Genomic DNA, 25,504 nt, shown 5'->3' with positions numbered 1-25,504 from the left:
GGTTGAGTAACGGGCCCCAGGTCTTGCATGGTCTACAAAAGCTCTATGGCAGGATCCAAAGTTCTTGGAAGACTGATTCTCCTCCTAAGCTAGGCATCTTCCTTCATGATGAAGACTTCATTCATTACTCATATGATTCCAAACCAAGTACTTTTCAGCAAAAGAAACTGTTGCAGTTGAACAATGAACTTAACAAAGCTTTCACTCAGGCTATACCTTAATTCTAGAAAGTCTTTCTCTCACCCCTGACTGCCCCTAGCCAACCAAGCTTCTTTCCTCTGAATATGATGCTAAAATCCCACCTCGAGGATTAGCCAACCAAGTTGATTAATAAAACTTATTTTCCCCATTTCCACTCTCATTTCTCTAGTGATCTTAAATAACCCCTTTATCCTATGGATTGTGGCCAACATAATAACTCTTTATGTATAAAGTAATGCAACAGAGAACAATTTAAAATGACTTCTCTGTTGAAGACAGTGCTTTCAAACTTTGATTTCTATAATGTTACTAACTTCATTCACAGAATTTTTCAAAAGTTGGGCCTCCCTCCAGAAAAACAACTTTATTGGTGGAAATGACAAAGAGCAAAGTACACAAAGAATTCCTGGAGTTTCTTACCAAGCAAATGGGCAGGGAGGCATCCCGTCGGACTGATACGGGAAGGGTAGGCATCCATCAACTTTGCCCTCACATAAGCGTGAAGTTGTTCATATAATGGTTTAATCTGAAAAGCTCAGGAAGAGAGTTTAAGACCAAGAATAGCCTATTTCCAATCCCCAACACTAAAAATAGGCGCTTCTTTAGACAAGTAGAATTTCCCTAAGTTCTAATTTCTTCTCCTCTGAAATATTCTGAAGAGTTTGAAAGCATTCATTCTTCCCAGATATCGATAATGACTAGTTTCACTGCATAAAGCAATGAACACACCTGGAGGGATACAGATCCCAAAAGGAAGGCAGGTGCAAAAAAAAATCCATTTCTAAGATGCTACCTACTTCCTTCATTTTTAAACTGAAGTATCATTTACATATAAAATTCACCCATTTAAAAACATATAGCTTTGTGAGTTTTAATAAAAGTATACTGTTGGACAACCATCATTACCGCTCAGTTTTAGAACATTTCCAACATTCCCCAAAGTTCCCTTGCACCCATTTGCAGTCAACTCCATTCCCACCCCCAGCCCCAGTTGATTACTGAACTGATTTCTTTCTCTATCGTTTTGCCTATTCTGCACATTTCATATAAATGAAACCATACAATATGTGACCTTTCACGTCTGGCTTCTTTCACTCGGCTTAATGTTTTTTAGGTTAATCTATGTTGTTGCAGGTATCAGTGTTCATTCCTTTTTATTACTGAGTACCACTTCATTGTATGAATACATCAGAGTTTGCTTCATTTAGTATCTTAAGGATAAAATTCACCAGTTGAAGGATGACTAGGTTGTCTCCAGTTTGGGGCTATTATGAGTAATATCTCTATGAACGTTCGTGTATAAGTCTTTGTATGGCTATATGTTTTCATTTCTTTCACATAGATCACTAAGAGTGAAATACCTTAGTCATATGCTAAGTATGTGCTTAACTTTTTAAGAAACTGCCAAACCATTTTCCAAAATGGCTGTACCATTTTACATTTCTGTCCGCAGCACTTAGTACTGTCAGTCTGTTTTTCTTTTTTTTTTTTTTTTCCTTATTTTGGCTGTGCCGGGTCTTAGTTGTGGCACGTGGGATCTTGAGTTGCGGCATGCAGGATCTTGAGTTGCGGCATGCAGACTCCTAACTGCGGCATGCATGCAGGATCTAGTTCCCCGACCAGGGATCGAACCCTGGCCCCCTGCACTGGGAGTGCGGAGTCTTACCCACTGGACCACCAGGGAAGTCTCTGTCAGTCTGTTTTAATCACAGCCATTCTGGTGAGAATGTAGTGGTTTTTTTTTTTAATTGAAGTATAGCTGATTTACACTGTTGTGTTAGTTTCAGGTGTACAGCAAAGTGATTTAGTTGTGTGTGTGTGTGTGTGTGTATATTTATGTATATACATGCACATATACATATACATACATATATTATTTTTCAGATTCTTTTCCATTATAGGTTATTACAAGATATTGAATATAGTTCCCTGTGCTATACAGAACCTTGTTGTTTATCTATTTTATATATAGTACTGTGTATCTGTTAATCTCAAACTCTTAATTTATCCCTCCCCCACTTCCCTTCTGGTAACCATAAGTTTGTTTTATATGTCTGTGGATCTGTTTCTGTTTTGTAGATAAGTTCATTTGTATCATCTTTTTAGATTCCACATATAAGTGATATCATATGATATTTGTCTTTCTCTGTCTGACTTCACTTAGTATGATAATCTCTAGGTCCACCCATGTTGCTGCAAGTGGCATTATTTCATTCATTTTTATGCCTGAGTAATATTTCATTGTGTGTATATATATATATATATATATATATATATATACCACATCTTCTTTTTCCATTCATCTGTCAATGGACACAGGCTGCTTCCATGTCTTGGGTATTGTAAGCAGTGCTGCTATGAACATTGGGGTGCGTGTATCCTTTCAAATCAGTGTTTTCCTCTTTTCCGGATATATGCCCAGGAGTGGGAGCGCTGGATCATATGGTAACTCTATTTGTGGTGGTTCTTAATCATGGTTTTAATGTGCATTTCCCTAATAATGTTTTATTTGCTTATTTGTCATTTGTGTAATTTCTTTGATGATGTACTTACTCACATCTCTTGCCCAATTCTTTTTCGGGGGGGTTGTTTGTCCTACTTCCATTTTTGATAGCTCTGCCCAGCTATGGCTGTGACAAAACAGCTTCACATAAGAAGCTGGAAGGCATGGGGATGTGGGGGTCAAAATGAAGGAAGAGGGAGACATTGAGAGGTGTCTATGGGGGCACTTCTAATAGGACTCTCCCTTCCCTAGAACATCTTCCTTAGCCAAAGATAAGGAAACAACAGTATCAAGTGTCCTGAGGAAGGAAGCAAAGCCTATGGCTCTGCTAACAAAGGAAGACAGCACAGGCCCCACACAGCTCCTGAAACCCTTGCCTTCTTATAATCTAAAAGACCACTTCTTCCTATAGTCTTTCCTTCTCCTAATCTTCCTGTTGGTAATTGCTGGTCAATGGCTAAAAGGGAGAGAAAAGCAGAGCAATTCCGATCATCTGTAGCAGTTGCCCTGTGATTCTTTATGGTGTCTTCAAGCCAGTGTGTTAAGAACAAGCCAGAATGCTTTTGGTCCCTGTCCCTTCTTCCTGCACGCTGCCCTACACCTGTCTCTGCAGACAGTTCCTTGTTACCTCTGCAAAGGTACGTTCCACATCTGTGATCAACTGGTCGCGGCTGTAGTCATAGTCACCTGCCCCCGTCACTTCATAATCCCCTCTCCAATAGTCCCCATAGTCCTCATAATCTGTTTTTAAAAAGAAGAAAAATGAGAACATCTGGGGAGAAAGAGATAAAGCACAATATACATAGAATAGCTTTCCCGGGAGGTTAAGAACTCCAAAAACCTGTCATATTTTTACTGCCCTTCTAAATATCAACTCAAAGAGATGCAAATAAATAATAACACTAGCTAATGTGTCCAAAATTTAATTCATTATCTCATCTACTAAGCACAAAAACTCTACAAGACAGACAGTATTATAATCCCCGTGGTGCAGGGTAACAGCCTGCTCTTGGCCGGTTAAACGATTCGTCCGAGGTCACACAACTGGTGAGGGGCAGAGGCGCACTCCGAGTCTCCGAACCCCGGGTCTCGACTCTCTCCGTAGGTCAATTTGCATCTTTAGCTTTAAAACATGTGATTGGATCTTTAAATTCTCATTTTGCTCAGGGCCTTATATTTTCAAATCTAACCCAACTCATCTTGGACACGGCCACAGTGGGCCTGTGTTTGTTGGCAAATTGTATGCATGCTTCATGTAGTGTCTTGTTATCAGGAAATGCAAGCTTGTGTCAGGGTAATAGTTAATAAAGTTTGTAAATGTATTTTAGCAACTTTTAGTTTTACATGCACACTGGCAATGGATGACCAGGAAGATGAGGAGACAAGTAAATATTTGGATGGAAGGATGTGGCAATGGGCTCCTGTCTCCAGCTCACCTATGGCTTGAGAATATGAGTCTAAGTGGTAGTGAAAGACATTTAGAAAGAACAGATGAAAAATTTTTTTTCCTTCCTCAACCTCAGAGCATGAATTAATCCATAATGCCATGGCTTTGGCTCATCATTCAGGCTGGAGGGTAAGTTAAGAGATATGGAAATTCCTCACCATGTTAAGATTTTGACGACCACGTGATTTGAGTTATAATTACAACTACAGAGAGTAGTAGGTTTCCAGCCTAAACTACTCGGATTTGTTTCTTTCTGGGACACCACTCTGACATAAACACACAAATGACCTTTGAGAATGAACTGTGGCCAGATGGGAGTTTAGGGGAGAGATGGTGTCTCTGACTCTCATCCTTTCTGGTAAATAGAATCGATCAATACCCCAGGCTACCTCAGGAACCCTCGGGGGCCTGAGCCCTTCCCAGACAACTGATTTGTTTGAGGCCTGGTAACTTAGTCTCACTCTTGAGCCCTTTCAACTGTAGAATGTCAATTCACCTTTCCTTATTCCCTGGTGGTCTCCTCTTTGAGACACATAACCTAATTGTTCAGCAGGTGATCGTTAAATTAGGAATACCCCTTATATCAAAGGGCAGGCTTGGTGGTTCATGAGAAATAGCCCCGCAGCCCTGTAGAGAGCTCCAGAACCGCCACAGCCCAGCAAACTCACTGTTGGCTCTGGCCATCTCATTTTCCAGGACCACATACTCTTCATAAAATGGCCTCAGCTGCTTGCCGACCTCAGCCCTCCAGCCTTCCCAAGCCCAGAGTCTCCGATTGTAGTCTTCGCTGTTTTCCATTATGTCATCCAAACCTATTATCGCGAAGTACCCAAAGGGAAATAAACATGCATTTGTAAAGTTTTTATTTGTAAAGACTTATATGAAATTTAAAGAATTAAAAGGCTGGCAGACATCAAGGTCATAAAGTTGTTCAATGAAATCTCATGATTCATTCATTTCCTCACCCTTATTATAGTTTCAAAATATTTCTGCAGAGAAAATAAACCACTGAGATCATTGAACTATTAATTTAATTAAATTACTTGAGTGTGACAAAATTTACAGTGCAGTTTTGTTAAAACTTAAAAGAGCATCTGTGTGCTGAAACACACACATTTGGAATCTTCCCCTCTTTGGATGATCCATCTGAAAGGCACAATGTCGTCATCTAATGTTAATCTCATTTTTAAAGCTTGGAACAAAAAAAGTAAGTTTCATAATCACTGCTCAAAATTAATAGCCCACCTGGTTCAAGTACTAAGCACTCCTGTGTATTTGGGTCGAAAACTTTCCCACTACTGTAGATGGTGCTCATTGTACTTAGAATTGTGTTCAACTGCAAATTAAAGATAATAAACAATGTTAGAAGTGGAAGATGTACAAAAGAGAATGCTAATGTAGAGATGTCCTTTCAACCATGTGATTTTTTTATGCCTCAAAATACAGCAGTTCACATCTTATTGGCTAAGTATCTTCTTTCATGTAGAGTTGGAACACCTCAGTTAAATTTTCCCACCATCGACTAGCACAGACAGGCCTTATAAGCACATGATAAATATATGTGGAGTGACTGAAAAAAAAAAACACAGATCTACCAAAATCCCAAGGATGTTTCTCACCCACACACGCACAGAGCAGTGCATTTCTTGTTCCATTCAGCCTTCACTGAGTGCACATTTATTGAACATCTGCTATGTCCTAAACTCTGACAATTATGACATGAACAAGTCACTGGTCCTCAAGGACCCCACAATCATGCGACAGTGAGACAATCATGAAACCAATGATTACATAATAGAGTGACAGGTACTATAACTGTGGCCAAAAAGTAATGTGGCAGCATGGGGGGGTGGATAAATTCATAACCTGGAGATTCAGGAATGGCTTCAAAGAGGGGGCACAATAGAGCTGTGTCTTGAAAGAGAGGTAGGAATTGGTCAAGTAGAGAAGGGAAGTAGAGGACAGAGCTTACAAGACAGAAGAAGGTTGAGAAAGACAAGGCATTTTCAGGGAGTGGTGACATGAGAGAGAAAACTGGGGTAGTGGTGTTGATTGAGGGGCATGGAGGATGGGAGAATAGAGGGGGAAGTAGGGGCAGATCATGAGCAGCCTTCTATGCCTTACTGAAGAGTTTAACTTTTACCCTGTAGGTAAAGGAACATAAAGGTAATAGAGTAAAGCAGTGCCACTCAAAGTATGGTCCATGGACCAGTGCAAGTCAGCAAATAGTTTGTTTCTCGTCTATGAGAAGCACGGGAATTGAGAGAATAAATGTTTATAAACTTTTAAAAACGATTTGATATTTCCATGACAGCTAAGCATGTGATCAATGAAATTAACCAAGCACTGATCTGCGATGGATTGGAAATAAAGAAAGATAGGGAAGAAGGGAGGGAGGGAGGAAGGAAGAAAGGAAGGAAGGAAGGGAGGGAGGGAGGGACTGGTTCTCTCCTATAGATGATTTAAGAAGCACTGGATGAACAGCCCTGTTTCCCCTTCTCCTATTTCTCTCTTCCGTTATTCCTTCACTCTACTACAAGAGCCGTTATCCTAAAACATGAAACAGATCTCATGCTTAAAACTTCAGCAAGATCCCACAGTCCAAAGGAATAAACCCAAGTCCCTTACCATGGCACAAAACCCCTCCTGGTCTCTTTCTCTACCTGCTTTTTCCATCTCCCCTCCTTCCTCTCCATTGAATTCCTGCATCCTTGAGTCTCCCCTCCTCCCAAACACTTCAAGCTCTTCTTACAGGCATTTCAGTGATTTTTAATCCTGGCTGCACATGAGAATTATCTGGGGATCTTTTTAAAATACAATGTCCAGTTTCCACATAGACTAGACCAAGCTCTAGATTGTAACAGAGCAACGGGCAAGGTTTCACATGGTGTCCTTGTGGAAAAGATGAGGAAGGGCGAAATGGATAAAATTAAGTGGATTAATAACTATTTGAATAATGGGCCGCAAAGAATGCAGAATAATAAACAACAACTTGTAGGAAGACACAGGCCATATGGTTTTATCTTTGTCCTTATTGTGCATTTTTCTTTTTATAGATGCAGATAAGAACACAGTACCAGAGGGCAAGCAGCTGAGAAAGACTTTGATGTTAAATAGCCAAATCTTTTAGATAAAAACATTTCAATAGATCAAATCAAGGGTCTGTAAGTTATGATTTGCAGGCCGAATCCTCTCTGCTGCCTGTTTTTGTAAAGTTTTATTGGAACACATGCCCATTTGTTTCTGTGTTAGCTGTGGCTGATTTCCCGCAACGAGAGCAGGCTGACTCAGTGGGACAGAGACAGTATGGCCCACAAACCTAAAATATCTACTATCGCTCCTTCTATAGAAAGAAAGTTTGCTGACTCCTGGGCTAGAGAGATAGGATGAGAGATTTTTATTTTAACAGGGGTGAATATAGGCTTTCTTGAATTTAGACAAACTACCTACATAAGAATAGAATTTTCAAAGGTATCATTTTTGTAGCAACATTGGTGGAAGAGATTTGGAGACTTTCTTGACAGTGATGTTGAGATGAATCAACCATGGAAGTAGACTGTCCAAAAACCAAAGCAAGCAAACAGAAGCCTAATGTAATCCTGGATTCTTAGTAGATGTAAAGCACAGGAGGCAGGATGTCGTACCCCTGCTCACCTCCATGCAGACCCAAACCCACTCAGAGGGCTGTGTTCAGTCCAAGGATACTGACAAAATGAAGCCAGCAACTAGGACTGGTTAGGGAACTTGAAACCATCGTATAAGGAAAAATGGACAGAGTGAAGGATGTTTAGCCTAGAGAAGAAAAGACTCAACTAGTTAAAAAAAAATTACCTGCCTTCCTTTATTTAAAGACCATTATGGGAGAGAGCAATTTGGCTCGAGAAGGCAGTACAAAGTGGAGGTAAAGCACTTTATGCTCAATGGAAGGAGTATCTTGCCATCAGTTAGAGGGACCCACATACGGAACTGGCGTCTTGGAAAGAAGTGAGTCGCCCATCCCTGAAGTAGTTTGAGCTGGGGTGGTTTAGCCACTTGTTAAAGAAGTCGCAGAGGAGAGTCAAGAATCAAAAGGGTGGGGGAGGATCAGACGACATACAGGGCTTCTCAAGCTTAGCACCATTGACGTTTTGGACCAGACGACTCTTGTCTTTGGGGGCATCCTTGTGCCTTGTAGAGTGTTTAGCAGCATCCCTATCCGCTAGATGCCAACAGCACCCCTCAACAGTTGTAAAAACCAAAAATATCTCCAGATATTGTCAAATGTCCCTGGCGGGCAAAATCACTCCCGGTTGAGAAGCACGGACATGGACTAAGTGCCTGGTCCTCAGGAAGGTGACCTCTGTCACTGTGTCCATATACACCACAGCGCCCTTAGAATCGTGGTTTAACAATGTGTCCTAACATACCAGTGTCCTCCTTCACTCTCAAAGGATTCCAGTTTGGATGATAAGTTACGTGGCCACCCTACCAAGGCACAGAGCTCTTTCTATTGTGAGCATTGCTATCTTGGCAGATAAAGGAAGCAGCCAGGGGTGATATTAATGTTTAAGATTTCCCAAATATTTCAACTCTTGGGGTCAGTGCTAGCATGTCACATACTCGTTTGCTCTTGTCTGCTGAGAGCACTGAGGTCCCACTCTGCTGAAGGGCCTGCAACTGACGCTTGAGTGTGAGATTCTGAATTTCTTCTAGTGGATAAGTTCTGGCAGTCCTGGACCGTTCTTCATAAAAGGCAGACCATTTGGCCCCGGCTGCATTCTGAAAAGACAAAAAAAAAATAATAATAAAGTTGAAGTTAGAATGGCACTGCTCGAATAGATAGAACAGAAGATATAGTCCAAAGAGCATCTGGTGGAACATTTAATATTTCCTGAGTGATTTAATTCTCTACTTTGCTGAAGGTCAAAGTTTAGGTTAAGAGTGGCCAAGCCACTCTTGGTCACTCTCTCTTTCTGACCTAGTGCTTAGTTTTCCCAAGGGTCCTGTCCCCAGAACTGGAAGTGAATTCTCACAGATGATTCATGTTGTGAGGCCCTGGAAGGTATGGCCTTAGCACTTGTGACGTGGGCGAGTTGTTCAAGGATTCAAGGATGAGCGCTCTAAAGGGAGAGTCCAGCAGAACTCAGAGCGGACTTCCTGGGCATACAGCTCCTCATGGCAATGAGAACCATAAGAAATGAGAACCAGTTTACAGGAAGCTCCGTGGTGCCATGATTTACCAGAGATTCTGATCTTAAAGTATGATCCCCAGTCAAGGTTGCCCAGAACATGGCCATTTGGTAGCTGTGGTGATTTTCCACCAGCAAAAGAAACCAATAAGCAGGTGATGATGCCAGGATTCACTTGTCCCCCCATCTTGACCACCAGTAGGCAAGTAGACTTCTCCAGACTTATCCAATGCAGTCTTCTCTCAGCGCACAAGCTCATTTCCATTTATCAAAGACTGAAATGAGCAACTATTTTGTACATTGTACTTCTCTAGACCCTATAAAAGAGGTAGCATATGAGGCAAGTAAGAACTCCATTCCTTGATTCAGACACTTCTGACTAGCTGTTGTGACCTTGAGCGAGTTACTCAGCCTCTCTGAGTCATGTTACCTTACTCGTAAAATGAGAGTAATAAGAGTAGAACTTACCTCAAAGGGTTGCTGTAAGGGTGAGACAATTTAACAAGTAATATAATGCCTATCAAAGTGCCTGATACATTCCAAGCATTTAAAAATCATAGCTACTTTATCACTTACAGGGAAAAAAGTCCTTGTCCTTAAGTTGCTGACAGTTTTATCAAACAGATAAGATATGCATTGTCAATGTTTCATTACTGAAACAAGAGCATACGATAATGTATAAACTATGAGTGGGGCTAAGCCGTTCCTGTTACAGGGACCAGATTTGGCAAGGCCTCATGGAGGAGGTGGAACTTAAGACAGACCTTAAAGTAGGTAGGAGATAGATGTGTGTAGAGTACTTTGCAAAATAATTTACCTCATTTGGTCTTCTTAACAACTCCACGAGATAGAAAATTATTCTATTTCCATTTTTCCTATGTGTAGAAAGGGGCTAAGAGAAATAAAAAGTGGAGCTGGCAACTAACTGCCAGTATCTGAATCCTGGATCCTGTGGTGGGCAGACATTAAGATGGCTCCTGTGATCCCTACTTCCTGGTGGTGCACCCTTGTGTGTCCCCCTCCCCTTGAGTGTGAGCAGGACCTGTGACTCACTTTTAACTGGGAGAATATAGCAAAAGTGACAGGATATACATGTTTATGTTACATAAGGTTGCCATTTTTATCTTGCCAGAAGACTCTCCCTTGCTGATTTTGATGCAGCAAGATGCCATGTTGTGAGCTATCCTATGGATAGGGCCACATGGTGAGGAATTGAAGATGGCCTCTGACTGACATCTTAAGGACCTCAGTTCAGCAATATATGAGGATCTAAATGCTACCATTAACCACATTAGCTTGGAAGTGGATTCATCCCCAGTTGAGTTGCAGATGAGACCACAGCTCTAGCCGGAACCTTGATTGTAAGCTTATGAGACTCAGAAGCAGATCCAGCTGAGCTATGCCTGGAGTCCCACCCCAGAGGAACTGTGAGATAACAAGTGTGTGTTGTTTTAAGCTACTATGCTGTGGTACTTTTACTTGTGGTACCTTTTACTCAATACATAACTAGTACAGATTCCAAAGCAGGACTCCAGGCATGACTGCACTCTCTAGGCCAAGGAATTTTACTTTTATCCTGTAAATACTAGGGAGTCACTTAGGGGTTGCAAGCAGGTGTGTGACATGATGAAAGTGGTGCAGGAAAGGGACAACAACGGATCAGACAAGAGATGAAGGGAATAGTCGCATTGAAATGGAAAAGGATTTCTCTCTTTATTGAGCACACACAACCCCTCAGGAACTACTTCTCAGTTAATCTTCACAAACAATCTTGTGAGGTAGTTGTGATTGTCTCCACTTCACAAATGAGGGAAATGAGGCACAGAGCAGGTAAGTAACTTTGCCTAGGTCACACAGCTAGCAACTGGAAGAAACAGGGTGTCAACCCAGAAATGTTTACCTCCAAAGCTAATGCTCTTAACCATTGGCTATACATTGGATTCGACATATTCTGTTCTTGTCTCTAACATGCCCGAATGAGAGGCAGTGAGCTATGGAAAGAGGAGTTTGGTCTACAGCACAAATTCATTCATGTAACCCACCACTCACCTCTCAGTTCCTACCCTTTTTCATCCAATCCAGAATGACTGACAGCAAAATTTCTAGTAAAACGTTGATCCCAAATTAAGGCAATTCTTTTCTTTTCAATCTACTTTGGAAACAGCTCATTATCCCCAAAAGGCCCCAATCTTAAAAAAAAAAAAATATATATATATATATATATAATTTTTTTTTTTTTTGCGATACACGGGCCTCTCACTGTTGTGGCCTCTCCCGTCGCGGAGCACAGGCTCCGGACGCGCAGGCTCAGAGGCCATGGCTCACGGGCCCAGCCGCTCCGCGGCATGTGGGATCTTCCCGGACCGGGGCACGAACCCGCGTCCCCTGCATCGGCAGGCGGCCTCTCAACCACTGCGCCACCAGGGAAGCCCTGCAGTATAATTTAAAAAAAATATTTTAAGGGGCTTCCCTGGTGGCGCAGTGGTTGAGAGGCCGCCTGCCGATGCAGGGGACGCGGGTTCGTGCCCCGGTCCGGGAAGATCCCACATGCCGCGGAGCGGCTGGGCCCGTGAGCCATGGCCTCTGAGCCTGCGCGTCCGGAGCCTGTGCTCCGCGACGGGAGAGGCCACAACAGTGAGAGGCCCGTGTATCGCAAAAAAAAAAAAAAAAAATTATACTGCATGTGGGAACTTTGAAGATATCTGTTTTATTTTACTTATCACTACCATATACAAGTGTTATACTTTATATCACAAAAAAATTACTTTATGTTGCCTTGAATTTTGGCCCCTGAGGACACACTGTTCCATCCCAAGCTGTTCTTTTTAATATTGCTTACAATTTATTCCATATTCATACTATAAGGCTCCCAAGCCTAAATAAAACTGACAGCTTAGAAGTTATACAGAGAATCAAAGTCAGTTCATACATACCAACCAAGTAACATAGACAGTGCTTGAGAGCTATATGTAATTTTTGGATTTGAATGATGAACGAATTGAAGCATATACAGTAACTTACATAGCTACAGGGTTCAAAAGGAACCATTACAAATCAAATAAGTGGCATCCCATATTGCCTCTGTGCAAAGGCAGGAGAGCAGCAACTAACACAGCAAAAGTTTCCACAGCCATTGATGGGGGTTTGGGGTCAAGACACACATTAATCAGTACAATCACAGGAAGTTAGAACCCTCTCTGACTTCCTACATATAACTACAGTGGATACCATATTCTCATCCTACAAGAGATCCTTTGTAATTTCAAGGACTGAAAATGTAAAATCCTAAATTATATTTTAAAACACTCCAAAAGATATCCTGCTCTTTTTGGCCCTAATGATATGCAAGTTAAATATGATTTCATTATGCTTTTAAATGTTTTCATATGAGCTTCGTCTTAAGCCATAGGTCTGTGGCCTCTGCCAAATTATGATAGTTTTATCTAAACAATTAAAATGCTTTTGTGATAAGTTGTTTGAAATGAAAAGAATTAAAATCTCATTTTCTTTTTTTCTATAGCTCACTATCAACCCCTAAACCACTTCTTCCCCTGTAGGTATGAGAGTTCCCTGAAGACAGAAGATGAAAAACTGAATGGAACCTTAGCATCCAAGCAGTGACTTGGAGCCCAACAGGCTACCAGGTAACCCTCCACCCTCAGGTCCCATATGCTCGTCCAGTTTCCATATATAGCTCTCAAAACCACATCAGATTCAAAGATGAAAACTGCCTTGGTTAATTTTCAAATATGCCCAGATACTTGCATATTTTTAATTCTATTCTATTCAATGAAGTAGGTAATCTAAATTATAACAATATTGTTTTGCCATGAGAATCAAAAATTTATTTTTTCTTTTTTCAGAGGGAGGAAGGGGTGTGGCTTTCAAACATTTTAATTTTTTCTGAATTTTATCTCATAGGGAAAAAGAAAAATCCACTCACACCTGAAATTGGTCCTGCCAGAAAGTGGCCCACTAGATATATATTTGAGATATTTCATAATAAAAAATATAACATAGTATAAGTAACATAGCAAATATCACGAAAACCTCTACTCAGATTTTTTAAACGTTGACACTTTGTAATAGTTGCTTCAGACATATTTATTTAGTGGTTAGAATCAATAATACCATATTATATACTCAAAAGTTCCTAAGAGAGTAGATCTTAAATGTTCTCACTACAAAAAAGAAATGGTAGGATTTCCCTGGTGGCACGGTGGTTAATAATCCACCTGCCAATGCAGGGGATACAGGTTCAATCCCTGGTCCGGGAAGATCCCACATGCTGCAGAGCAACTAAGCCCACATGCCACAACTACTGAGTCTGTGCTCTAGAGCCCACGTGCCACAACTACTGAAGCCTGCACGTCTAGAGCCCATGCTCCGCAACAAGACAAGCCACCACAATGAGAAGCCCGCACACTGCAACGATGAGTAGCCCCCGCTCGCTGCAACTAGAGAAAGCCCTCACAGCAAGGAAGACCCAACACAGCCAAAATTTAATTAATTAATTTAAAAAACCCCACATATTCTTAGAAGTGGAATTGATGGGTTAAAGCAATTTTCAACTCCTGTAGATATTGTTTAAATCTTGGTAAATTTGATTTTATGTCAACTTGGCATTTCATTATTAATATAATGTTATCCCTCTGATTATTAGTGAGGTTAAACATATATATGAGGTATATAAATATAAATATATTCAAATTTCCTCCTCTATGCATTTGCTGCTCATATCTTTCCCCCATTTTTCTAGTGAATTTTTGTCTTTTTTATCACTTAGTAAAATTTCTTTATAGATTCTGACTTTTAATCTTCTGTTAATTATATGTATCACAAGTGTTTTCTCAAGCTCTGCTTCTGGTCTTGTGTGTGTCTGTGTGTGTATGTTTCTGATGTCTTTTAGTGCACAGAAGTTTCTTTCTAATCCTAATGCAACCGATTTGCTCAGTCTTTTCCTTTATAGATTGATCCTTTTGTCTCTTATTTAATAAATCATTCTAAACCAAAAGTCATTTAAAAAACCATTCCTGGGCTTCCCTAGTGGCACAGTGGTTAAGAATCCGCCTGCCCTCTCGGACTTCAGACTATACCACAAAGCTACAGTAATCAAGACAGTATGGTACTGGCACAAAAACAGAAATACAGACCAATGGAACAGGATAGAAAGCCCAGAGATAAACCCACGCACATATGGTCACCTTATCTTTGATAAAGGAGGCAAGAATATACAATGGAGAAAAGACAGCCTCTTCAATAAGTGGTGCTGGGAAAACTGGACAGCTACATGTAAAAGAATGAAATTAGAACACGCCCTAACACCATACACAAAAATAAACTCAAAATGGATTAAAGACCTAAATGCTAAGGCCAGACACTATAAAACTCTTAGAGGAAAACATAGGCAGAACAGTGTATAACATAAATCACAGCAAGATCCTTTTTGACCCACCTCCTAGAGAAATGGAAATAAAAACAAAAATAAACAAATGGGACCTAATGAAACTTAAAAGCTTTTGCACAGCAAAGGAAACCATAAACAAGACCAAAAGACAACCCTCAGAATGGGAGAAAATATTTGCAAATGAAGCAACTGACAAAGGATTAATCTCCAAAATTTACAAGCAGCTCATGCAGCTCAGTATCAAAAAAACAAACAATCCAATCCAAAAATGGGCAGAAGACCTAAACAGACATTTCTCCACAGAAGATATACAGATTGCCAACAAACACATGAAAGAATGCTCAACATCATTAATCATTAGAGAAATGCAAGTCAAAACTACAATGAGATATCATCTCACACCGGTCAGAATGGCCATCATCAAAAAATCTACAAACAACAAATGCTGGAGAGGGTGTGGAGAAAAGGGAACCCTCTTGCACTGTTGGTGTGAATGTAAATTGATACAGCTACTATGGAGAACAGTATGGAGGTTCCTTAAAAAACTAAAAATAGAACTACCATACAACCCAGCAATCCCACTACTGGGCATATACCCTGAGAAAACCATAATTCAAAAAGAGTCATGTACCACAATGTTCATTGCAGCTCTACCTACAATAGCCAGGACATGGAAGCAACCTAAGTGTCCACCATCAGATGAATGGATAAAGAAGATGTGGCACATATATACAATGGAATATTACTCAGCCATAAAAAGAAATGAAATTGAGATATTTGTAGTGAAGTGGATGGACCTAGAGTCTGTCATACAGAGTGAAGTAAGTCAGAAAGAGAAAAATAAATACCGTATGCTAACACATACATATGGAATCTAAGAAAAAAAATGGTCATGAAGAACCTAGGGGCAAGATGGGAATAAAGACACAGACCTACTGGAGAATAGACTGGAGGATGTGGGGAGGGAGAAGGGTAAGATGGGACAAAGTGAGAGAGTGGCATGGACATATATACACTACAAACGTAAAATAGATAGCTAGTGGGAAGCAGCCGCATAGCTGCTGCTCGGGGAGATCAGCTCGGTGCTTTGTGCCCACCTAGATGGGTGGGACAGGGAGGGTGGGAGGGAGGGAGACACAAGAGGGAAGAGATATGGGGATATATGTATATGTATAACTGATTCACTTTGTTATAAAGCAGAAACTAACACACCATTGTTATACTCCAATAAAGATGTTAAAAAATAAAAAAATAAAAAAAGAATCCACCTGCCAATGCAGGGGACACGGGTTCAAGCCCTGGTCTGGGAAGATCCCACATGCCACGGAGCCCTGGTCTGGGAAGATCCCACATGCCACGGAGCAACTAAGTCTGTGCACCACAACTACTCAGCCTGCGCTCTAGAGCCCATGAGCCACAACTACTGAGCCTGCGCACCACAACTACTGAAGCCCACGCAGCTAGAACCCGTGCTCGGCAACAAGAGAAGCCATCGCAATGAGAAGCCCGCGCACCCCAATGAAGAGAAGCCCCCGCTCGCCACAACTAGAGAAAGCCCATGCGCAGCAACGAAGACCCCATGAAGCCAACAATAAATGATAATAAAAAAAAATAAATATAAAAAAGAAATCTTATCTATAAAAAAAATAATAAACCATTTCTAACCAAGAGTCACCTATATATCCTTATAAAAGTTTGTCTTGCTTTTCCTATTTAATTTTTAGTCTATCTTAAATTTATTTGTATCTGTTACATAAAGTAGGAATGCCTTGAGCTTTGGCTCATAAAAGGGTCCCGACAGATTTTTTAATTTGCTTCTTTTTTCCAGAGCTCTAGGAACCTGAACAAGTTTTTTGTTAATTTCTTGGCTCAATATTCCTGCACCCTGCTAGTAGTGTAAATTCATTTTCCACACCTATTAAAAAAATTCACAAGTGAAACCTGATTTTGATCAAGTCTCTAGATCAGAACTCTGCCCACCATTTGTTTTTGTAAATAAAGTTTTATTGCAACATATTCACACCCATTTATGTGCTGTCTATGGCTGCTTTTGTGCTACAATGGCAGAGTTGACTGGTCTACAATGGCAGAGTTGAATAGAGGCTGTAGGGCTCACAAAGCCTGAAATATTTACTACCTGGCCTGTTATGGAAAAAGCGTGCTGACCTCTGCCCCGGATCTATACATTTACAGAAAACACAGGGGTCAAAAGAGCATGTTAAGCAATATTATAGGGACATAATCAGCAAATCCAGAAAGTAGGAGTTTCTATAGGACTAACAGTTCAGTACTTCTGCGAATAAATTGCAAAACAAAACAAAACAAAACAAACAGAAAAATGAGGGAGGGACTCTATAGGCTAAAAGAGACCTAAAGTACATCTGCTAAAATGATCAAGAGAGGACCTTGTTAGATCCTGATTCAAACAAACCAGCTGAAAATTTTTTAAACGAGACATTAGGGTACATTTGAATACTGATTAGATATTTGATGGTATTGAGGAGTTATTGTCATGTTTTTGACATGGTACTGTTATTAAGGTTGTTTTAAAAATTCTTACTTTGAGAGCTAGAAGGTGAAATATTTACACGTAACATATAGTTATATGATGTTGGGGATTTCCTTCAAAATAATCCAATAAACATGGGGTTGGGTAGAAAAATAAAACAAGATTGGCCAAAGTGTTGACAATTGCTGAAGCTGGGTGATGGGTATAAGGAGATTCAACATACTAGTCCTTCTTTTATGCGTTAGACAATTTTTACAATGAAAAGTAAAAAAAAAAAAATCCATATAATGGAATACTATTTGGCAATAAAATGGAACCAAGTAATGATACATGCTACGGCATGCAAAGTGAAAGAAGCCAGTCACAAAAGACCACCTAGTGTATAATTCCATTTATATGACATGTCCAGAATAGGCAAATCTATAGAGACAGAAAGTAGATTGGTGGTTGCTTAGAGCTGGGGGTGGGAGAGGAAGAGTGATTGCTAATGGGCGTGTAGTTTCTTTTGGGATGACGGAAATGTTCTAAAATGAGATGGTGATGACGGTTGTACAATTCTGCAAATATATTAAAAAGCACTGAATTGTAGACTTTAAATTGGTGAATTTTATGGTGCATAATTGTATCTCAACAAAGCTGTTGTTAGAAGCCCTCAATAGTAAAAGCAAAGAAAAAAAAACCCACCTTATTCCCTAGCTCCTATAACTAGATCTGAAACACCCATGGAACCGCTCCAAACCAAAGGATTTAGCCAAAATTAAATGAATTCTCTTTTGCCCAGTTACCTGGCACACATTAAGAAGCAGCGGCAGTTCCTGACCATCAGGCCGCCCTCCCTGGGTGTAACTGGTGGCTGCCTGGTTTCCTGTCAGAGTGCTTAGATCAGTGAGTAATTGTGTCAAATTTGGATGGAATGAAACATGTCATTTTGAGTTGCTCAAGTTCAGTTTCACCAAATTACATCACTCAACTGGGACATCATCAAGTTTTCATGACAAAGAAAAACTAGTATGAACAGGCCTCCAATGCACTTGACTCAGGTTAATCCCCCACATGTGGAACTTATTCATTCACCAGTTATCCACTGAAAAATCTTGGCTGGGCCCATCCACCCTCTTATGTTTCAAGAGACAAAAAATAAGTGACTTGCCCAAGGTATCACAGCCAGCTCAGGAAAGTCAAGATAGCATCAGATTCCCTAAATTCCATCGTATTTGCATCACACTGACTTTTCCCAACCCCTGTACCTGGGTGTAGGTACTTGTATGTGTTGGGGAGTGTGGGACAGATTCATTGGAGACAGGGTTGGAGTCTACATTCCTTCCTTGGGTACAGAATAGCAGTTTAAAATGACCCTTCTCTGGGTTCACTGTGCCCCCAGCCCTAAAGACAGAGGAAAAGGTTTAGGAAGCAGGTGTGCCCAAGGACTCTAGGGGCCCTGACCACCCAAAGGGTAAGTGTGGGCCTCCTGCTCTCTCTTTACAACTTCTGATAACTCAACAAGAAATATTTATGAAGTGTTTTTGGAGACCTCCAGGGCTCCAACAGGCCAGTCTTCAACATGCCCTTCAGCTGCATGCACAGGAATTTGGGGCAGCTGTAGTAGTTACCGCCAAATACTGGAACAGTGAACCAGGATGCCCCTGCCAGTGATGGGATCCTTTTGCTCTCTTCCAGGGATAAAAAAAATTGTCCAGGGACCTCCTATGTTGCTAGAGAGCTTCCGACTTTGCAAAAAAAGATAAAAGAAAAAAAAATCCTTTTGACTTACAAAGTACTCTTTCAAAAATAAAATCAACAATAAACTTATAAAGAAGGGGCAATGCAAAAAAGTAATGTCATTTTACTGAGAAGAGAATTACAGTTTAATTGGTGAATGTTCGATCTCAAACATGAGAACAGTATTTGCTCTAAAGCAAGTATTTGGTAATTAATTTTCACTGAATTTCTGAACTCTATGGAAACCTGTTTTGAACCAAGCTTTTTCCTTATCTCTATCTGATGGGCCTCTCCTAAGCAGGGAGATTTGGGGACACTATACTGATCAAGTTTTGGTGCCTTCTATTGTTTTAAGCTATAGTCTCATAACTTGATCTGAGAATCGCCATACTAGGTCAGATTGATTGGCTGACAAGCCCAATATTCTGACTCTGAAAGTTATGCCAAGGGATAATTAGGAAATGGCAGATTGCCCTCAATAATGTCACCCTGATAGGATATGAACAGACACATGTCATACAGCCCAAATTTCTCTTCCTGTATTAGTTATCTATTGCTACAATAATACTACATAACAAACAACCAAAAATCTCAATGGCATGTGTTCATTGTTTACGTGCCTAGAATCACTGAGGGTTACCAGGCAGCTCTGCTGATCTTGGCTGGATTTGCTTACAACTCTAGGGGATTGGTTTCAGACGGGACAACTATTCCACACATCCCTCACTCTTTAGCTGGCCAACCCAGGCATGTTCTCATGGCAAAGCCAAAGGTGCAAAGAACAAGCCCCACTGTTCAAGTCCATTCCAAGCCTCTACTTGCATCACGTCTGCTAACAGCTCATTGGTCAAAGTAGGTCACATGGCGAAGGACACAATCACATCACTTTCAGTGGGATGGCACTGCAAAGTGACATAACCTTGGGTGTTGATATAGGGAAAGGTAAAGAACTGGGTCCATAAATGCACTTAACCATACTTCCTTACCCACAGTGGATCTACAATCCTTACATTCGCTTAAATACTTTGAAAACTGACTTATAGTTTTCAATGTCTCACTTTTTTAGATTAAAGAATGGCCTAGTTTTACAAGTCTTACCAGTTTTACCACCTGTAATGTAAACAGCACCTCCTCCTATTTATTGTAAATTTCTTTCTTTTGAGCTTTCAAATGCACCACCTTTCTAGTCTGAAGAGAGTTGGCCAATACAACTAGGAACACTCTATCCTTTCTTGTTCCCTCTCAGACTCAGTTTTTTTCTTTTTCTTTTTGAGTCAGGCTTTGGAGAGCTAATTCTGCTTTCCCTTCTAACTCTCTCTGATCCCCCTAAATCACTCCAGTGGCTCGTGGGGAACATGCTCCATTTCTCCAGTTCTTTCCATTGATAGCCACCAGCAGCAGACCATATCTCAGCCTCCTCCTCATCTTCGTCCCTCTTGTAGCACCAGCTGCAGTGCCCGTTTCATCAGGGGATCTCAATATATGGGATAAGAGAAGAGAAGAGCTATTGCTCTCCCTGTGCATTGCCCCCTCCCCAGGTAAGTCCACACAGGCGTGCTAATACACTAACGCGCCCTTCACCATTGCTGGAGGAAGGAGATGTTGGGCCCCCTGCTTGCTTCCTGCATTCAGATATTTTCACTTTTCTTTAAAGGGCCCATACTGTCTGCACTTTGACCACACTTTGTGGATTTGTGCCCTTTCATTTCTGGCCGTTCCTCTAATCAACGAGTACAATTCAAAAATGATAGCACTTAAGATCCAGAGATGATTTCAACAAACATCACTACATCTCGGTGTACAACATGCCTTCTCAGCAAGTGGGCACTCAACAGAACTGTTACATGTCTCTTCAGCAATTATAACTCCCTGTCACATTCACAGCAATGATATCGTATTGTTCTCCCAGGCTCACAAGCATTGAGCACTATTTTGGTGGTTTTGTGTATTAACTGTCGTCACAGCAACCCTATGAGGCAAATATGAGTGTTACGCTGTTTTTCACAGGCAGAAAAACTAAGGCGCAGAAAGGTTCATTAACTAGCTCATGTTCACCCAGGCAGAAAGTGGTGGAGCCAGGGTTTGGACCTCAGCAGTCTGACTCCAGAGCTCTAAGGCATGATGCCGGCCGAACTTCACCACCACCTGTGGACCATTCGGCTAAGAATGAAAACAGAACCTTTTTTTTTTTTTTAGATTCCAGATATATGTGTTAGCATACCGTATTTGTTTTTCTCTTTCTGGAGGGTGTAAGGGAGACACAAGAGGGAGGAGATATGGGGATATATGTATATGTATAGCTGATTCACTTTGTTATACAGCAGAAACTAACACACCATTGTAAAGCAACTATACTCCAATAAAGATGTTAAAAAAAAAGAGAATGAAAACAAATGCACAATGTACTTCAGGTACCTCTAACAGAGATCAAATAAAAAGTGAGAAAAAAGCAACAGTGAAGAGGTGAACAGAGGTAAGACCAAACTATGAGACAAGAAAAATGCTCTCCTATGACAACACTGGGCTGTCAAAACCTCCTAGATCTCTTTAAGCTTTAGAAAAATAGGGGGAAAAAATCTCCTGAGGAATTCAAATGAGGCAGCAGGTCTCAGATTGGATCTGTCCAGTGAGCAGCAGTAATTTAATTTACATGCAACTGACTATTTGAAAAAATAAGCTTCTGAACTACATTTTTGAAAGAATGTATTGCTGTACAAGTGTCATAAAAAACTTTTCTTAAATAATGTCACTCCATTTTCAGCACTGCTTTGGGATCTGTGAAGGAAGAAATCTCCTAAATCCTTGCACTTGTCAAATAAAACATTTGGCTTTCCCAGAGCATTCTGAGATTTGTCAGAACTGGTTTGATTATGGTTTTTCTTGGAGGGTTCTGTGGATCTCGTATGCTCTGGAAGTCCCTCGGAGCTCCGAGACCATTAAGGAAGGAATTCTCAAGTCCAGCCTCACCCGACCCCTGGTAATCTTAATTACTGGCTAGCTCTTTCACTAAGCCTCCAGTTGCATTTTTCTCAGTTAATAGATCATTTTTAGAGAGTCTTTAGACATTCCTGTTGACATTGTAGGCTTGGGAAAATTATTAACTCAATAACTTATGGCACTTCTATGAACTGCTTTGAAAGCCCGACTATGATGAGAGTTATGGTGGCAACTTTCTAAAGCATGTTCACTGGTTTCCAAGAATCTGGACTGAGACCAGTGAATTATTTTGTAACAATTTTCCAAATGAACCAAAGGTCAATTGTTCAGGCATCTGGGACTCCAAAATCAGAAATATTGAGGCAAACATCCAACCTCACAGCTCAGAGCATTTCTTTGATTTTCCTTTTCAGTTTCCTGGGCAGTAAGCTGATTTTTAAGAAGCAACCGATATCCCTATGTAGCTATAGGAGAGAACTCACCATCTTTTGGACATTCTCATCAGTAATATTGGTGTTATAATTCCAAGAAGCAAGTGAACTTTGATAAGACAGGTCTTCAGCTTCATGGTCAAACTTCTGCAAAAATATCTTGGCCTTTTCCTCAGTGGTAGGCTGAGCAGCAGTTACAGCAACAAGGCTGAGAAGGAGCCAGAAAGAGCCTGACATCTTTCTCTGTGCGCCAAGATCCCATTCACTGAACAACCTCCCTAGAGTAAAACCTCCTCATGAGATTTTCTCTCTCATCAGCCTTTGAACTTGGGTTGGGCACTGAGCAGGAAGATAAAAAAAAAAAAAGGAAGAAGAAGAAAAAACAGTAAACAATCTGCTGAACCAACACAAAATTCATCCTGGAGAGGACAGATATGTAAACAGATTTTAGAATGATTTGTTAAAGTAAATCAAATAAACAAATGTTATTCATTAATCCTAGAGAATCATAGCTCTCCTCAAATTTTATGGCCAAATCAAAACTTGTCCATTTGGTTAGTATGTTCCTTAAAATCTGTTAAAGATATACTGAAGGTGTTATGATTTTACAGTGACCAATGAACTCTAGAATTAGGGGTCATGGTAATGTTGGGACTTACACGTTTTAGAGACAATTCCATTAAGTCACTTATCTCTCCTTCTTTTTTATTTTACACTCATATTCACAGAAACTCTCTATTTGGGTAACATTTTCCCTTCCTAAATAAATAACTTTGCCCTTGTCTCTATAGAATTCATTTTTTCCTGATAAATTTTAATTTCCAGGGCCATTTTTTAAAATTATAAGACCACCCTCCACTCCACAAGTTAACTCTCCTGATTTAACTTGGAAAAACTTAAAAAGGCTCCTTTTCTCTTTCTCAGATGATCATGCTAAACACTGGTTCTATGACTAACTTCACTGTGTGCCTCCATCCCTCTCACTTACCTGTTCAAAGCTCGGTCAAGGTCACAAGGAAATCAGAATGCCACCACATGGTATGAAATTCAGAGAGTGTCCATCTCAAGTTCTGGTCATCCATAGCCATGTATCATTGCATAGAATTCAAAGAGACTTTAGTGGTTATCCTGTAGAATCTCAGGAGCTGGACCACTGTCCTCATTCCCAGGATGTAGGTATGAGTGTTAGAGGTAAAAGAGAGGAGCCACTTTAAATGGCAGGGCTCATGGGCCTGCTTGACTGTGATTATGAAACCTTCACACAGGGAAAACATTTCTTTAGCCAAAAAACAAGTCTTCCAGGTCCAGGTGAAATGGCAGTAACCAAGCCTTTAGAAAAAGTTTCCACTACTTCTCCTTATTCCAAAGTTGTACATGTTATTGTAGAAGAGGAAAAAAATAATAAGTAACTGTTTAAAGTGCTTTGCATTATAATATCTCATTGAAGCATTACAACAAACCTAGAGGCAAATATTTTTATCATCATTGTACAGATTATGAAACTGAGGCTCAGAGAACTTAAATAAATGACCAAACCTTACTCAGCCAGGAAGTGGTACAGCCAGGACACGAATGCATGCAGTTTGAATCTAGAGTACAGGCCTTTAAGTTGCTGTCAATAGTCTAAGAGCAGTGATGGAGGTGTAGATAAAGAGCAGCACAGGGACGTGGGCCTTTGGTGACGATGATGGATTTGGTTCCACTACATCAAAAAGAGGTGGATTCTGGGACTTCCCTGGTGGTCCAGTGGTTAAGAATCTGCCTTCCAATGCAGGGGACGCAGGTTCCATCCCTGGTCCGATCGCTGGTTGGGGAACTAAGATCCCACATGCCGCGAGGCAACTAAGCCCGCAGGTTCTAGAGCCCACGCGCCACAACTACAGGGCCCTCGCGCCACAACTAGAGAGCCTGCATGCCACAACAAAAGATCTCACGTGCCACAACTAAGATCTGATGCAGTCAAATAAATAAATATTAAAAAAAGAGGTGGATTCTTACTACCCTTGATATGAATCAAAAGACATGATCCTTCTAAGAAATAAAGTAATTGACACATTTAAGCAATTATGATCAAGAAGGTTAAAAGAAAGTGAGCTGAGGGGATCAGTGCAGTTTCAGTCAGGCTCCTTCCACATTCAAGGAAGCTGAGATCCATTCACTTTCACAGCCAGGAAGAGAAAAACCGGTCAAGAGAAAAGGGGGCAGTGTGTGGGGCTCTGAACCAAGAGGTGGAATGTTACTTTAATAAAAGCTGAAACACAACTCTACTCAGGTTGTTTCCTGAATGAAGCTCTTGGGTTCAGGAAAAAAATGGGAGTAGTCCAACTTCAGTACACTGAGGCAGAAAATCAGATTAACGCAATCAAATTGAAATAGGGAAAGCAGGTTATGAAACCTGAAAGTTAAAACAGATGAACAAGGAGCCTGAGATAACAGTGAGGCAGGAGAAATCTAGAAGCCAAGAAATTTTGAGGAGCGAGGCAAATAGGAGAATTTTGTCACAATACTTCTGTAGGAAAACTAGCTCACAATGGCCAACTGCAAGCGATGACTGAATTACTGGAAGTTTTGTTGACTCTCCACTGAGAAGATGCTGATGTTCTGACAGGTGCCCAGAAGTGTCCTGAGACCATTCTGAGAATGGAAAGAGTCCACTAAAGACCCAGGGGATGGGACCCAGAAAAACAATTGGCCTAAAGGAACAGATCCTCTGTGAAAGAATGAAGAACCAGAAAAAATAGAAGAGTGGAAATTGAGGAAACCTGTTCTATTTTTCAGAAGGGTAGATGGAAGAGTTTAGTATTGACACCAGACAAAAACTATGAAATATCATTTTTAGAATGCGGTTTACACTTGGACAATATGTATCTCTGGTCCCAAATATATATCTAGGGATTCACTAGGAACAAATAAGATGTTGTCTGCCTCATTTCCTTTGTATCTTCCATTTCGATAAGGGATTTAACAAAATGTAAAGTTCTATGACTAGCTCTAAATGTCCCTGAAAGAACCACACAGCACAGAAATAAGCAGTCCTCTGATCAACAACAGTTCATGTCCAAAACAACAAAAATCTTGATTCATGTATATAAAATAGATAAACAACAAGGTCCTACGGTATAGCACAGGGAAGTATATTCATCTTGTAATAACCTATAATGAAAAAGAATCTGAAAAAGAAT

The 25,504-nt window shown here is 40.6% G+C and overlaps 1 protein-coding gene across 1 annotated transcript; it reads right to left on the bottom strand.

The window, feature by feature from the left end:
- Nucleotides 1–621: 621 nt before the first annotated feature.
- Nucleotides 622–22,559, bottom strand: LOC307069988 (angiotensin-converting enzyme 2-like; the record flags this gene model as incomplete). Its single annotated transcript, XM_079728612.1, has 6 exons — nt 622–727; nt 3,333–3,445; nt 4,820–4,963; nt 5,397–5,487; nt 8,751–8,909; nt 22,374–22,559. Coding segments are annotated over 6 exons (799 nt in total), but the record flags the coding sequence as incomplete, so codon positions are not given.
- Nucleotides 22,560–25,504: the final 2,945 nt, after the last annotated feature.

This window comes from Hyperoodon ampullatus, assembly GCF_949752795.1.
Source record: "Hyperoodon ampullatus genome assembly, contig: scaffold_777, whole genome shotgun sequence".
NCBI classification, from domain to species: Eukaryota; Metazoa; Chordata; class Mammalia; order Artiodactyla; family Ziphiidae; genus Hyperoodon; species Hyperoodon ampullatus.
This window is presented reverse-complemented; position numbering and strand designations above follow the sequence as displayed.